Below are 16,631 nucleotides of genomic sequence, written 5' to 3'. Positions count from 1 at the left end.
ATGATTTAATGTACTGTCTGCAGCCAAATTCAAATTGTTGTTTATAGGTACTCAGATTATGGCTAAGCCAAATGTTCCTGGAGTTCATTTTGTGGTTGTTGTTTTGCCAAATAGACCATGGGGACAGATACAATGTTTTTCTCCAAAAGATTGCTGTTTTTTAAAAGGCCATTCTCAGTGAAATCAAGACTTCTTTCTTGGCAAGCTTCTTCCCAAGAGAAAAGGAGAACTGAGCAGCCACTTTAAGTGAGGCAAGCCCCAACACAATGTGTGGAGCCCCAGGGAGAGGATCAAATAGCATACATAGGAGGTAAAACATCCCCTGTTCAGTTATATGTCTGGCAGATCACCAAAATTGAAGACCCCCCTTTTGAGTGGAGCAATCACAAAAAGCAGCCCCCCCCCAATTCTGGCTTAGTCCTAATTAAAATGGTAGGAGAACAAACCACGCTTAGGTAAGAGGTGTCTACCCCAGAGCTTCAGTTAAATGAGCACCATAACCACCAAGCTAGCCTTCTGAAGGAGAACCTCTGTGATAATATCTTGGAGCTAGTTTCCACAGAAGGGCGGGTCTTTTTGACTTTGGCTACTGCTATAGCCTTAATAGCAGGTGTCACAAACAGAAGGGCCAAGGTGGAATTTTCAATCACAGGCTCTGTGGCTTATTTGCTGTTAAATACTCTGTAGTAATTACAGGGTCTAGAAACCAGTTGGTAAATTATACTTATCAAGGCCAAAAGTAACTGCTGGGTAACCTGCCCTCTGTTTTAAGAAGACAGAAATAACAGCTCCTATACTTGGGAAAATGCAGCTAAATTTGCCCCTCACCTCTCTTTGACACCCACAATTACATAACATTTGAGTTATGAGAACAGAGGGCCAGCAGTTACCATGTCATTGGTGAAGATATAGTTGCTGCACATTATATTTAGTCTGTGTAACTGAAACCCGCTCCTGAATGTTGTCTGACTTCATTCATTTCACTTAATTGAAGTCTTCTGAATTCCTAACCCCCCAAAGGAAAGTAAAAAGTTGGTAAATTGACTTGTGGGAATATGATTTCAGCTTTAACAGCCATTTATGACCTTGGAAGTTTGTTGAAAGAAGCCCCTGGAATACTTTAGAGGAAGAAACCAGTGTCATCGATTGACTGTTTGGGGTGCAGTCTTGCACATGGTTTGGCTGCTGGAATAAGGCCTGGTTCATGTATGCATGTTTGTCACTTGATGGCAGAATGTCCCTTGATGGCAGAATGGCTTCATGTATGAACAAGCTGTCCAAGGTACAACTCTCCATGCAAAAGTTGCCTGTCACCTCTCACAGAAAGCAGCAGAATGAGGCAGGACAATAACGAATTGATCAGATTCCTTCCTAGGTGGTGGTAGGTGAAGATCTTCTGGAATTACATCTGATTTCCAGGTGACAGAGATCAGTTCCCCTAGAGAAAATGGCTGCCATGGAAGGTGGACTCTATGACATTATACCCAGCTGAGCTCCTTACCCTCCCCTCCCTAGGCTCTACCCTACAAATCTCCAAGAATTTCACAAACTGGAGCCAGCAATCCTACTCTTTCCCCATGTAAAAATACCCTACAAAAAAATTAACAAACCAGAAGTTCTAGCCTAGTCCTTTGTGTGCTGTGCTGGTTTTTCACATACAGAGGAATGCGGAGGAATTTTTAAAAATGGAATCCTTTCCCTCCCCCTGAAATTCGAAGGGATACATTCCATATTACCACCCTGCATGCTGCTGCCTTGCTACGATCTAGGAGCAGCAAGGAGAGAGTATCAAGTGGTGTGTCACAAAGGTATAACAGCAAAAAACCACGTGACGTGTCTGACAACAATGGAACCAGTGTATTTAATACATAAAACACATTACACAGTAAAACACATAATTCTAAAATAGCAATTCATAAAACAAATACTACACTCCACATATACAATACCATTAAAAAAGTTGCTAAACTACAGGTACCATAAATTGATAAAGTGCTGGTGCTACAAACTGCTACAAAAACTCATTGCACATGTATATTGTTAAAGTGCAAGTGCATTGTAACAACTCAGCGTATTCTTTTTTCACAGGTCCTTGTATGCAACAGTCCAACTCGTTGGACTCTTTGGATTCTAGGGTCATAAGGCCAATCAGCTGAGGAATGCTGGTGTCAAGGGTCTTTTATCCATTACATTTCTATCTTATCCTTCCTCTAAGAAGTTCAGTGTGGAATATGTAGTTCTCACCTCTCTCATTTTACCCACACAGTAATCCTGTTGGGCTGAGGGTACCTTACTTTGTAGGTTTACCAGAGCATAGCAGGAGCACAGGATGGCCAGTCCACTCCAATTGGTGTAACACAGAATTCTCCCAAGGCCAAACTAGATGATCTCACATCTCTCAGTCTTCCCTAGGGAAGAGGTGCCATTTTAGAGTTTGTTTTTTATCTTTTCGAAATGCTGCAGGGACCTGATCTTGCTGGGAACAGCAGAATGGAGGGATAAGGGGCTGCTGTCTCCCTCCTGAGCCATTTTCAAGAACCGAAATAGGAGTCCCATGAGTATATACGGTTTCCTCAGTGTGGCAGTTAGAGCCTCCCCCCACCCACAGCCTTTTTCAGATGGGAAAATAACACAGGGGGAAGCTTAAGCATCTTATCCCTCAGCACTGCAGTCCCAATATGAATTGTCTCCACAAGATTTGAACGCACACCTGATCACCAGGATCTGCAGAGGATATGAGGAAACCATAATGTGTAGTTATGACCTGAGGTAAGGTCCTACTATCCAAACCCAGTACTCTAAACTTTATGCTACCCTGTCTCTCAGAGTAGGTACGCTGGCTCTGAAAAGATGGTAATTTATAAACGGTCCATTCAGAGGAATTGTTTCATGGATGTACTCCACCTTGAGTGTCAGCAAGCAAGGCAGGCTATTATTTTTTATTTTGCTTTATTTATATCCTTCCTTTCTCCCCAATGAGAACCCAATGCAGTTTACACCATTCTTCTCTCCTCCATGTTTTCCCTCCCAACAATCTTGTGAGGTAGGTTAGGGTACAAAGGTACTCAGGAAGCTTCCATGGCAGAGCAGGGAATTGAACCTGGATCACCCATATCCTAACCTGTCACCCGAGCCACTGTACTACATTGGCTTTGAGCATATGACAGCACAAAATCAGGGGAGGGAAAAGATCTTATTATTAAATCCTTCATTCTTCAGGCTCAGCAGCTGTGACTGAACTTTGCAAGACTTACAAAATCCCAAGTCCCTGAAAATGAGTTAAAAACCCAAGCTGAAAGGTTAGGAAAGCTCAAGACAAAATACCATTCTTAAAGCTGAGATAAATCCAAGATAGCATGACATGCAGGCTGTGAATGGATTACAGGGCACCTTGTACAGTAGAACATCATGAACATATCTTCAGCCAGGGAGACACAGCTAATTTGCATATTTTAGTGGCATGCAATTAACATAATTGGTATATCACTTTCATAAAAATGGCAGAATGTTAAACTACAATCGGTGAACATGTTGAATTTACAGTACTTTGTTCAGCAATTGTTATCCTCAGAGGTATAAATGAACCTTTCTTGATATATGAACTGAGTAATCTTAGAGGGTTGATGGACAATAATGCAATGGTACTTTTATTTCCTGCCTTGTCCTAACGCTTTAAAAGAAGAATTTCAGGCCATTATATTTTCAAATGTGTATGAGTCAGAAGATCTGCAAGTTCAGGACAGGAAAGAGAAAGGAAACAGAAATTCCCAGGAATTTTAATGAGCCATTGGTTTAAGGAAAGGGATACAGGAAGCCAAATCCCCTGCACTTGGAAAGAGGGGGTACTTGTTCTTTTCAGCAACCCAGGACCATTTTCAAGGCAGCAGTGGATTTTACGCATTTTGATCAGCACTAGAGTTGTGTCCTGTTTCCTGCATCAGGATTCTTGTCTGTTAAAGCATTAGGCAATTCTGAAGAGTCTTTTGTTTACTAGATGTTTTTCTCAAAGAGGTCAATTCTAATTGTTTGGGATTTGTGTGGATTATTGGTCAAAAGATACTTATATCATCTAACCACTAAAATTGAGATACTGCAATTCATTGCTATATTGGTAGGACATTGCAGGTCTAATTGTATTGGAAGGCAAAGTTAATATTCAAGATAAGCTTAGCTCCAAAGCAGCCTGAACTGTGGGAACTAAAGCTCACAGGCTGTTGTTTTTAATGTCCTGTGATGTGTAGGCAAGGGAGCTGGTGAGATGGAGTAGTAATTAATTTCATTGACAGAAACACCAGACAATGAAATTACTCCACCACAGAGCAGGGCCACTAAAGTAAATATTCTGCCAGAGGCAAGCAGAATATTGGCATAGAGTCCTACGTCTGGCATGAACCAATGGTGAGGTGGGGTTTCTTCATCGGGGGAATAGTGAGCATTGCAGAGTGAATTGAGGGCTCTCGCTTGCTTGTTTTGTGGCTTGGGAGGTTGCATTCCCGTATCAAGACAAAACACAGCTGCCACAGAGAGATGCAACTCCTGCTGTTGTTCACGTCTAAGGGGAAGTAAGGAGTGGAAGGGGAGAATGCATCACAGAAACTTTAATTCAAGTCTTTCCTGACTGTAAGAATTTACTTTTGGAAAAAAGAGATATAAACACTGGCAATTGAGTATAAGAACAGCTGGTTTTAGCTGCCCTTGGCCTTATAGCCATTTTCCAAGAGGGCTGAAGATAGCTTTAGTTTTTGCCTGGCTTCCCCTGTAAAATATTGCCAGATTTTGTTTTTAAAATAGAAACTATGCAGGTGATTGTGGTGAGAATTATTAGCTAGCAATCCAAGAAGGCACATTCTTCCTGCAAACATACGTAGTTGTCAGTAGATGTGCTATCCACCCCACATTTTCTGGCATGCCCAGATGAAAGACTTTAGAGAACAGGTAAATAATGTTGTAGTATACAATAAAGTGGTCAGAACTTTAGCTTTTTACCTATGTGAATTCTCAAAACTTTACTCTTCTGCCATTTCCTCTCTGACAAAAAAAAGTATCATTTGCTAACAGATCATCTGAAAACCTGTGTTTCTTGCCTTTTGAGCAATTTCCATGCTATTTATGTGCATGTTGTTATTTTAGTATGTAAGTTGGAAGACAGCTGTTTTAAATTGCACACCCATTCTAGCAAGTGTAGGTTGCACATTAGAGCTGTGGTTCAAAAAGCACTTTTAGAGTCAAGCGCAAAAGCTCCCTTATCATTTGACATCGTATTTATAGTGGGAAACGTGTGATGAAATTAATATACAATAAACCTCTAATGAACAAAAGAAAATTTCCCCTCCTCCTCCTCACAGCCTTCTCAGACTTGCTATGTGGAACTCACTGCCCTGGAATGTGATAAGAAATAGACAACATTGTAACGGGCTTCCAGAAATATTACCTAATTGCTTTATTTGGAAAAGAATGTATGATATGCCTGACCCATCTAGATTCCCTCATTGCATCAGTGCAGCCTCTTAGAGCTGAATGGTTGACCTAAGCTGCCCAATCTCTGGGGTCATGTCATGTATTTGTTGTTGGACTGTAACACTTGAGATTTCAAGCGGGGGACTGAATGTTTTAAAAATCCTATCTTTGAAACAATTGATTCATCCCAACACCTCCAACTAGAACACATTATCCTTACTCCTGTGACTACTATTACCGAACACATGAAACAGCCTTATATGGAATCAGGCCACTGGTCCATCAAAGTCAGTATTCTCCACTCTGACTGGCAGAGGTTCTCCAGGGTCTCAGGCAGAGGTCTTTCACATCACCTGCAACCTGATCCTTACTAGAGATGTTGAGGACTGAACCTAGGACCTTCTGCATGCAATGCCAATGTTCTGCCACTGAACCACAGCCCCTCCCCATTACTTACTTACTCTTACTCATTGCGCAACTTGGCTCTTTCACAGTCTGTGCCAGGGTCCTTGCTCCACACAGAGTATATTTTTACGCAAAGGGAAATGTGTGTGTGTGTGTGTGCGTGCATGGGGTGGGTGGGTGGGAATAAATGACACTGCACCAGAACTCCTACATCTCAGCGCAAGAAGCATGTGGCGTGAGCAGCTGCAGGATTGTTACATATTATGCTGAGTTTTTGCCATCCCTGGCACAAGCCTATAGCACTTAATATAAATATATCAACTATAAAAGATAAAAGATATAAAAGATTTTTAAAGGCTGATAAGGAAAGACCCACACAAATCAAACCAGGGAACAAACTGTAGAAAGGTCTGGTTATTTTCCCAAACACCAGAGTGGGAGATTTGCTCTGTGTAGTTGCACTGATATGTTAGGAAAGAAAGTCATTCCAGGGCTAGCTGTATTTCAGTGGAGTGAACTGCTTACCTTGGCCAAACCAGCACGTGTGGTCAAGTAAGTTGTCAGATGAGCTGATAACTCCACAGTAGTGGGGGGGAAACACATCCCTTTCCATTGAAAGATGTATCATGATGCAATCTCCACACACAGAGAAAAAGAGGCAGGGGGAAAAAGTGAGCGATTCCTTTTGAAGCTAATGCTGTCTTGTGTTCATGAAAGCTGCACTATTCCCTTCTGAGATCTGAAACCGTGATCAAATGGATGGTTACAGGATGTTCGTATTGATTATTTTACATCAGAAGGATATGTTTGCCAGGCAGTTCACTAAGAGCCTTGCTCCTAACCATAGGGGTTGTATATATACATCAAGCCACCCAAGATTCCAAGCTGAAAATCTGTTCTTACAAGTAAAAATAAGCAAGTACAGACTATAAAATAGTGATGCCTTTTGAGAGCTTTAGTCAAGAAAAGCTCAAGGTTCCTGCCCCTTGCTCATCCCCTCCTGGTGCTTTGAAGGGAGAACGGCAGCAGCATAGTGGTTAAGTGGCTGGGCTGTGAATCAGCACTCAGCTAGTTTAACTCCCACTACTGCCATGAGCATTGCAGGTGGCCTTGGGTTAGCCACTCCTCTCAGCCCTGGTTCCCTACCTGCATTGTGGAGATAATAACAACAACACCAACTTTGTTTACTTCTCTGGGTAGGCACTACGCTGTCCAAAAGAGCAGTACATAAGCACACTTGTTTTTATTATTACTACTATAAACACTATGCCTTACCCCATTTCTATCTCCTCCTCCCTTTAGCTCCACTGTTTATTTTATTTTAATGATTTATGTGGCGCTCCTCAACAATCAGGGCCACCAAACAGCAACACAAAATCTAACAATGTAAAACTCTTAAATACAATTTCTATTTCCCAAAGGGGAGAAGACACAGAGGAGGGATAGAAAGCCACAAATAAAGCGGGCCAACACAGTGAGCCTTAGAAGATCAGGCAGGCAGGCAGCAGGGAGGGGAGGGGAGGGGAGGTCTGCAAACACGAGAAGAAAAGGCTCTCTCCCTGGTAGTGACCAACCTCACTTCAAAAGATGTGGGGGCACACAAAGAAGCCCTCAGCAGATGTCCTTCAGAGGACAGGCAAGCACCAGTAGGGATTCCTCTTCCCACTTTGGGATGGGAAAGGAGAGAGACTGTTTTGTTTCCCCTTAAATGGTCTTGATAGCCCAATCTTATCAGATCTTGGGAGCTAAACAGTACCAGCCCTGGTCAGTATTTGGATGGGAGATAGGGTTGCCAGGTCCCTCGACTCCCCCAGGCAGAAGATTGGGAGCCTGGCACCTACCTTGCTATGCCCCTGGGTCCTGGTCTTGCGCTTGCACAGCGCAAATGTACTCCCGGCTTGCATGATGATGTCACTTACATGAAGTGATGTCATTGCACAGGGTCAAAGGGCAGCTGGGAGCGCTTCTGCAGGCTGGATCAGCCTGCTGCGGGGCACAATTCAGTTTGAAACGGGCCCACTGCAGGGCATGTTTCAGTCCAAATTGGGCCACTGTGGGTGCAGGAGCACCCCAGGGAGCGCGACCCCATCAGCCAAGTAAGTGGACGTGGGGAGGGGAAGGGTGGGAGCAGGGGATGGCACCCCTAATGGGAGACCGTCAGGGAAGTCCAGGGTCACTATGCAGAGGCAGGCAATGACAAACCACCTCTGAAAGTCTCTTGCCTTGAAAACCCTATGGGGTTGCCACAAGTCAGCTGTGACTTGATAGAATGTGCATGCGCACACATGCACACACACAGACCTGTAGGTAGCCACAATTGCTTATAAAGTGATAGGTTTTCATACATGCCTACATGAATCTGGCTGTTTCTTCTCTGACTGCTAACTCTTGGGATGCATGGAACTATGTGCTGAGCAACAACATGCAAACTGGTGCCACTTGGGGCAACTGTGTCCTTGCTAGGGGTGAGCAGATGCAAAAGAAGACAGGGCAGTAGGGTTTTGTAGGGGCAACTTCTCTCACCACTGCATGAGAATATTTAAAAAAGAGCCCTGCTGACCTGGATCAGATGGGAAAGGGCTGTGGTGTGGCTCAGTGCCAAAGTATCTGATTTGCATGTAGAAAGTTCCCAGGTTCAATCCACAGCATCTCCACTTAAAAGAAGGATTGTGTGGCAGGTGATGTTATATTTGAGACCCTGTAGAGCTGCTGCAAATCAGAATAGACTATAATGACCTCGATAGACCTCAATAGACCTCGGACTCAGCATGAGGTTGCTCTGTGTTCATGTCCCTCTAGTTCAACATTGTGTTTCTCACAGTGGCCAGCTAGATGCCTCCAGGAAGTCCCCAATCAGGTTAAGAAGCTTCCTGTTGCTATCCCCCAACAACTAGTATTTAGAGGTATGCTGCCTCTGACCATGGAGGTTCCATTAAACTGTTAAAGTTAATAGCCATTGATAGATCTACAGTGCAATCCTAAGCAGAGACCATTGAAGAAAGGAAGTAACTCTGTTTAGGATTACACTGTTGTTTTCTCTGAATTTGTGTCATCCCCTTTTAAAGTTACCTAAGCTAACTGCCGTCATAGTATCTTATGGATAGTCTTATGTAGTTTTTCAACAGAAGGGTGAAATAGTAATTCTGTCAGCAAATAATACCATGTGTTAATTATGCATTTTGTGAAGATGTACTTTCTTTTGTGTGCCTTGTACTGGCCAAAAATATCTTCTTGTATGAGATTATTAAAGATAACAAGGATTCTAACATCCTCTGCATAAATGCAAGCTGCGTTTCAAGCAACCATTAAACTGCTGCTTGTGTGAATGGAAATAACTTTCTAGAGGGAAGATTTGTCTTTTGGGGGGTGAAAATGGTTAAATATTCATTGCAAATGAAGGTTCAAGGGAGCCTGGTGGGAAAGAAAAATGCTGCCATCTGTCAAGGGCTTGAATGGGCTCAGAGGCTGGCTGAACTGACCTTTTATCCTTACAGGGATTCCCAAGATCTAGCATCTTGACAGTTTAGCAATGGCCAGGTTCCATGCCCCTGCTTTTAAAAAAATGGACAGATGATCTTTACCTAATAGGCAAAAAACATCCAGTGGAGGCTTTTTCTGCATGGAGGTGATAGGTACAAAAAGTCAACAGATGCAGCTTTTCCATTCACAAACTGAACATCTGCCCATAAAAAGGTATCAATTGTACAAGCATGCAAAAATTACTTATTTAATCATCCCAAAATGGTTCTTTCCCCTCCTTTTCATTGTCTAATTCAAACAACTGTGTTTTGTGATGGGTTGTTATGATTTCTCTTCTCTTGCAGAGCCCCTGAAATCATCCTCGGTTTACCCTTCTGCGAAGCAATTGACATGTGGTCGCTGGGTTGTGTCATTGCAGAACTATTCTTGGGCTGGCCTTTATATCCAGGAGCTTCAGAATACGATCAGGTTGGTATTGTGACCACTTCTGAAATTCTTTGGTTAACTTTCTTCACTTTGCTCTTCATTGCTAATGTTTGTGCTTAGAACCACTGAGACAACTTTTTCAGTATCCTTCTGTAGCATCTTAGAAATGTTAAAGTGTAACACATCTTGTTGCACATCTAACTGTTCACTCTGTTAGAGTGAGTGCATCTACAACCTACTTGCATGAGTGTACACTTGTTTGTAAGAAAGAGCCGACATACGGTTACTTTATAAATAAAACTAGAAGATAGTACTTGGATAAAGGTGGGGTTTAAGTCACATGTTGAGCTGTACATGTATTGAATGAGACATGAGGATTAACTCACTACACGAATAAAGAAAAACCAAGTGTACACTATATGTGAATCATTTAACGGGGCTTATCTCCCCATTATGTTGCTGATCCCCATTGAACTGACTGGATGCTCCTTTGCCGCCCACCCTTAGACATGGACACCTCTATCTGGAATGACCAGCATATCTAGTTGCCTGGAACTAGCACTGGATCAAGGCTAGGAAGTTTTGGCTTTCAAAAACAATTGGCGAGGAAGGAAAGAAGCAGCAGCCTGACTCTTAAAATATCTTGCTTAAACAAGTCCTCTTGAAATTAATGTTTGGGGATCAAAGCCAATGTTGTAAAAAGCTCTTTTACAGATAAAGCACACCCTGAAGGCACATACACATTCTTCTTTTTTTTTACCTTTAGCATACTTCCTTTAACGTCACTGTGGATAAAGCAATGTATGTTTGTAAGCTTCAAAGGCTAAAGGAGAGGTTTTTAAAAGGTAAAGGTAGTCCCCTGTGCAAGCACCAAGTCATTACTGACCCATGGGGGACGTTGCATCACAACGTTTTCTTGGCAGACTTTTTTTTTATGGGGTGGTTTGCCATTGTCTTCCCCAGTCATCTACACTTTACCCCCAGGAAACTGGGAACTCATTTTACTGACCTTGGAAGGATGGAAGGCTGAGTCAACCTTGAGCCGGCTACCTGAACCCGGCTTCTGCCAGGATTGAACTCAAGTTGTGAGCAGAGCTTGCCCTCCAGTACTGTAGCTTACCACTCTGCGCCACAAGGCCACAAGGATGGGTACTATGGAGTTTTTAGCTGTAAAAGGAAAGACAGTTGTGTAACACCTAATTACTTAAGTTGTTAATACATAATAAATATTATTCATTGTTAAAATGTGAAGCTTTGCCTTCCTTTTTAGCCCTTAATGTGAGCAGAACTATCCACCATTTCCTTTGTTCTTTGGTCGGAAATGCCTTGTTCCTCATCCCAAGGGAAGCCTCTTGTATATCCCTCTGGAATGAACACTGACCTACTCCTCCTTTTACAGATCCGATACATTTCACAGACCCAGGGCTTGCCAGCTGAGTATTTGTTAAGTGCAGGGACGAAGACAACGAGGTTTTTCAACAGGGATACAGACTCACCGTATCCACTGTGGAGGCTAAAGGTAGGAAGGTCTTTCCCCATTTTCTTTATCGTTGTCAGCAGCTGCATCATGTAATGTTGAAATGTTACCGATGAAACCATGAGAATGGGCTGAGGTTGAGTTGATGTAAGAACATCATGTGCGTTGCTTTGTGGGCTGAAAGGGGACAGCCTTGGTGAACACTTCAGTAGGATCTTCCAAATCTTGCCTATTATAAAAAATGGGATTAGAGTCATGAAGTTGACATTGTTTCTTTCGAGAAGATCCCTGGTTTGCATACTTGTGCAGGGTCATGATCATGTGCAGGACAGGACAGGTAAAGATCCCCAATTGACTGTAAAGATCCCCAATTGACTGAAGATGAAGTTTTACAAATTCCAGTCCTAACGCTTAAGAGTCAAGGTGTGGTGTAGGAGATTTAGTATAGTGTAGAGGTTAGAGTGATGGGCAAGGATCTGGGCAATCCAAGTTCGATTCTTTCCTCTACCATGGAAGCTCACTCGGTGACCTTGAGCTGGTCACACCCTCTCAGAGTCTCTCTACACAAGACATCTTAGAGCCAAAACACACGTTAAGAAAAACCTAGGTTCAGCACGTGTTCTCTTACCTCAAGGTTTGCCGGGATCTGTAGGAGTCCTGGAAGCTTAAAGTAGGCGTCCTGGAAGCTTAAAGATCTGTAGGGGTCCTGGAAGCTTAAAGTCCTGGAAGCTTAAAGGATCTGTAAGCGTCCTGGAAGCTTAAAGGCGTCCTGGAAGCTTAAAGCTTAAAATACAGGCGCCTGTATTTCCCTTTCCCTTTTTGCTGCTCTGTAAATGCTAAACTTTAAGCTTCCAGGACGCCTACAGATCCCAGCAAACCTTGAGGTAAGAGAACACGTGCTGAACCTAGGTTTTTCTTAACGTGTGTTTTGGCTCTTACACGCAAACACTCAAGTGAAAGATCTTACACCTGTTCTCTCATTGTGGATGCCCATGTACTGCTAGGGAGGCAGAGTACACTTGACTATAAGACCACACAGAAAGTAAGTCACTTGAGCGTCCCCGTGTAAGATGTCTTATGTAGAGAGACTCTCAGCCTAACTTATTTGACAGGGTTTGTTGTGAGGAAAAAATGAAGGAGAGGTACGCCGCTCTGGGTCCCCATTGAGGAGAAAGGAGGGTGTATAAATGAAGTAAAATAAAGTAAATAAAAAGGTTTGGCCGTATGACCTGAACATATAAAGTTCCCTGTTGAATCTTGGCATATATTTCCGACAGTAGCCATCAAGGACCACAAACAGGGGCACAATCTCTCCCTGTGACTGTCCCATCCCCGTGTGTTCAGTGCCATGGTAATCTCCTGGATGGTCTGTAATACTGAAGAAAAGGCTCCCTGTGAACATTAAGAATATACGAGTAGGGCACCCGCAAGAACATGCAGGGGCACCTCAGTTTCCTTCCCCCCACTAGGTCCTCTTGCCCTTTCCTGCCCCCATAGCCTCTCCCCCTTTTCCTGCTTCATTCTCTCCTTCTCACCCACCTTTGTCTGCTCTCCTGTCTTCATCTTTCCCCCTCCCCATCAGCAGCCTCTCCCCTATGGCCCAGTTGCATGGTGTGGGCTGAGCCAGGCCCAGCTGCAGGCGGGGGAACCTGCAAGGGTTTGCAGTGCATACTTGACTTTCCCCTGTATCCCCTTCCCCACACTATATCCTCTTTCCCTCCTCCTGGTAGCCTTCATATGCTCACCTTTCCCTATATCCTTCTTTCATTTAAACCCACGAAACTTCATTTATGTGCTGCCTTTCTCCATACCTGCTTCCATTATACTCCTTTCCCCCATATTATCCTCACAACAACCCTGAGAGGTAGGTTATGTTGAGAGTGTGTGACAATCAAAGTCATGTTGTATCAAGTTGTCTGATGGCTGCTTCTTGGCCTGGCCCCAATAAGTCCTCCCTCAACTGCCCAAACAGCCTTAGAAAGGGCCCGGCTCCCTCATCCTGCCTTTTCTTGACAAACACCAAGCCTGGAATACTAGCTATGGTTTCCTAGCAACAGCCACTGAGGTCATCTGGTTCTTAAAGCTACAGGTACTCCTTTTATCATCATGACCTTCCCCTCCCAATTTACTTTTTTACGTTTCAGATTTTTCTGTAAATCTGGAGCATTTTTTCAGGTGTGTAGGAAGATCTGTCTTGTCCGTTCATAGCTCTGGTCTCCAGATTTAAGTATCCTCAGATAAAGGCCACTTGGCTATTAGTATATAAGGTTTCCTTTTACACTCAGTAGTCATATCTCACCCACAACACATGGAATCAGGAGCAAAAGCTCTGTAGAACAAGCCATTGTTATAATTCACATATTAAAGTGTGGAGAAATTATCACAGACTGGGGACTGAAAAGGCTGAAGCTAAGAGGCAAGCTAGTGAATTCATGATGGGGATGACCTCCTAGCTCAGAGCACATTCTGTTAACCAGCACACTGTCCCTGTGATAATATTATGAGAGGAAAGAATGCAGTTGCACCAACCATCAGAAATGAAGCCATGCAGCATTCCCAGTGTATGACTGGGTTAATCCATACAACTGTTCTTTACATGCCTCCATCCCATAATGATGCCCCCAGGATAATGTCAACAAACGCTGGCACAAAAATTTAAAGCTAAGATCACTAAGTTGTTACACCTGCTGCTCACATCTGGTCAGGATTTAGCAATGGATTGAAAAGACATGGGGATTTACTTTCAGACCTCTGCAATTTCACATGAGGTGTGTGGGGGAAGTATATGGTGAGAAAGCAACATTGGAGCTGGGCCTAAAGGAATAGCAGATTTTGCACTGCCTGTCTGAAGTAACAATGACTGTTTATTTGTTTATGTTAGAAACAAAGAAACATAGAGCTGGAAAGTCCTCCAGGGGTCATCTAGTCCAACCTGCTGCACAATACAGGAAATTCACAGCTACCTGCCCCCCCCACTCTCCCAGTGTCCACTGCTCTATGCCCAGAGGATGTAGATATCAAGGGGGCTACTGGTATCTTTTTTCTCTTGATTCTGTACAGACACCAGATGATCATGAGGCGGAGACAGGGATCAAGTCAAAGGAAGCAAGAAAGTATATTTTCAATTGTTTGGATGATATGGCACAGGTAAGGAGGTTACTGAGGTAACAGTTATTGTCTTGGCTCACTTTATAGGGTTGTTGTGAAGATGCAGTGGAAGCACATAAACCACCCTGGTCCTTGGAGGAAAATTGAGATAAAATTGTAGTAAACAGTTAGGAGGAAGCCTCTATTCCATTAGACAGAATTGATTATTTGATTGAGTAGACATTAATGAGAATTAATGATTCCATCTTTAAAGGGAAATTTGACTAGTACTTTATCCACTTTTGTACATTGTTTGTTAATCTGCATGTGCAGACTAATTGCCTTTGAGAGTTTGCAAGGACCTGTGACTGTTCTAGCACCTTATCTTAACTCCAGTGCTTGAAGTTGCCTGGAAAGTTGGTACCTTGACCTGGCCACCTGGATCCGTGCCAAGGTAACATCAAGACTTGACTGTTGTCATGCACTATACCTATGTCTCCCATCTAAGTTAACTAGGAGACTCCAATAGGTACAAAACACTGTGGTTCAACTGTTATCAGGAGCGAGCAGGAGCATGAACATCACTCCCATCCTGCAATCACTCCATTGGCTACCCATTAGTTACCATGCTCAGTTCAAGGTATTGGTTATTACTTACAAAGCTCTTCACACCCTTGGTCCAGCATACCTATGGGACTGCCTCCCTCCCTATGCTCCTCCACAACAACTTCGTTCTTCTGAACAGGGTCTCTTGCAGGTGCCACCCTGCACATCGGCGAAATCAACAGCAGCCCGTACACAGACTTTTTCTGTGGTGGTCCGCACACCATGGAACAGCCTGCCTGAGGAGGTCAGGAGAGCCCCCACACTCTTGACTTTCCGTAAATGATGCAAACCCAAATTATTCAAAAAGGCTTTTTACTCAGATAGGAGGGCTGTATTGTAGGGCGGGGAATCTCAGATGATCCGGTAATGAGTTAGGAACCATAGACCTCACCGCTATGTTGTATTGGATTCCTGCTAATGTTATGTCTTTGTGAACTTGTATCTATTTACCCTATGGCATTGTTTATTGAAGTGTTCTTGATATTGACTGTACTAATCTCACACTAGTCTCAGTGAGAAAGACGGACTATAAATGACATTAATAATAGTAATAGTAATTAATAGTAATAGTAATAGTAATAAATCATAAAAATAAGAAGAGTCTTTCTGGATTAGACTAATAATGTATTCTGCCCTGAGCCTGCTGGAAGTGTGGGGAGGGCGGAATAAAAATCGAAAATAAATAAATAAATAAAATAAAAATACTTGGTTTTATGGAACTAGAAACATGGTTCTGCTGCTGAACCAGTTTTTTCTTTCAGGTGAATATGACAACAGACTTGGAAGGAAGTGATATGTTGGTGGAAAAGGCAGACCGGCGGGAGTTCATAGACTTGTTAAAGAAGATGTTGACGATAGATGCAGACAAGAGGATAACGCCCATTGAAACGCTCAACCACCCATTTGTCACCATGACACACCTGCTCGATTTCCCTCATAGCACGCAGTACGCTTCTTTCTCTCTGCTTCAGATCGAAGGTTCTAGAAATGGAGTTATCTGTGGGATGGAGAGAAGTGGGTTGGCAAAATGGCACATGCACTGTCAGGTTGATCTCTGTTTCTCCCCCAAAGGCTTGCCATTTAGTTGCCACAAATTAGACTGAGCAGGGGCACCAGGAGAGCCATTCTAACAGCAAGAACATTTTGCTAAGTGGAGCTTCCTTTGCTTCTTTGATTTGAAACATTTCTAGGTTGTATTGATGCCAAAATTTGGCATTTGAGACCACTTCTGCACGTTCAAACACACATAAAAAACCAACAACCACCCAATACATTAAAACAGATAGAAGATCTAGAATTAAAATAAAAACACAATGCCCAGAAGATCGGTCAGTAACAATTCCAGATAATAATTATCATTGTCCAACAAAGCATAGCAAAATGTCAAAGTGATAGCCCAAGAGCTGCAGCTTAATACCACTATATAGAACTGAGCAGTTAGCCAAGTCACAGATTGTGAACGTTCAACGCTCAGGTAAACTGAAAGACTTGCCTAGAGCTACAGGAAGCAATTGCCAGCTCCTGACTCAGAGAAAACGTACTTCTTTAATCTTTATTCAGGACTATCATTCAAGAACCTTGTCTCTAGCATGTGTTTTAATGGTTTACTGTTCATTGTTGCTGTGGGTAGCAGGATTTCAGTTTCACCCAGCATATAGGAAAATCAGGTAGGAGAGTGGACTACTCCAGTGAA

At 43.0% G+C, this 16,631-nt stretch overlaps 1 protein-coding gene across 2 annotated transcripts in view; it reads left to right on the top strand.

Moving 5' to 3' along the window:
• HIPK2 (homeodomain interacting protein kinase 2) overlaps window positions 1-16,631 on the top strand; it is a 205,196-nt gene that overhangs the window by 142,124 nt on the left and 46,441 nt on the right. For both annotated transcript variants that reach the window (XM_054988220.1, XM_054988218.1), the window contains exons 3-6: window positions 9,687-9,810; window positions 11,168-11,287; window positions 14,306-14,392; window positions 15,700-15,884. In XM_054988220.1, the coding sequence (XP_054844195.1) occupies window positions 9,687-9,810; window positions 11,168-11,287; window positions 14,306-14,392; window positions 15,700-15,884 (516 nt within the window). The remainder of the gene's footprint in view (window positions 1-9,686; window positions 9,811-11,167; window positions 11,288-14,305; window positions 14,393-15,699; window positions 15,885-16,631) is intronic.

Source organism: Eublepharis macularius, chromosome 9 (assembly GCF_028583425.1).
Source record: "Eublepharis macularius isolate TG4126 chromosome 9, MPM_Emac_v1.0, whole genome shotgun sequence".
Taxonomy (NCBI): domain Eukaryota; kingdom Metazoa; phylum Chordata; class Lepidosauria; order Squamata; family Eublepharidae; genus Eublepharis; species Eublepharis macularius.
The sequence above is the reverse complement of the archived record's forward strand: the minus strand, read 5'-3'. Positions and strand labels throughout refer to the sequence as shown.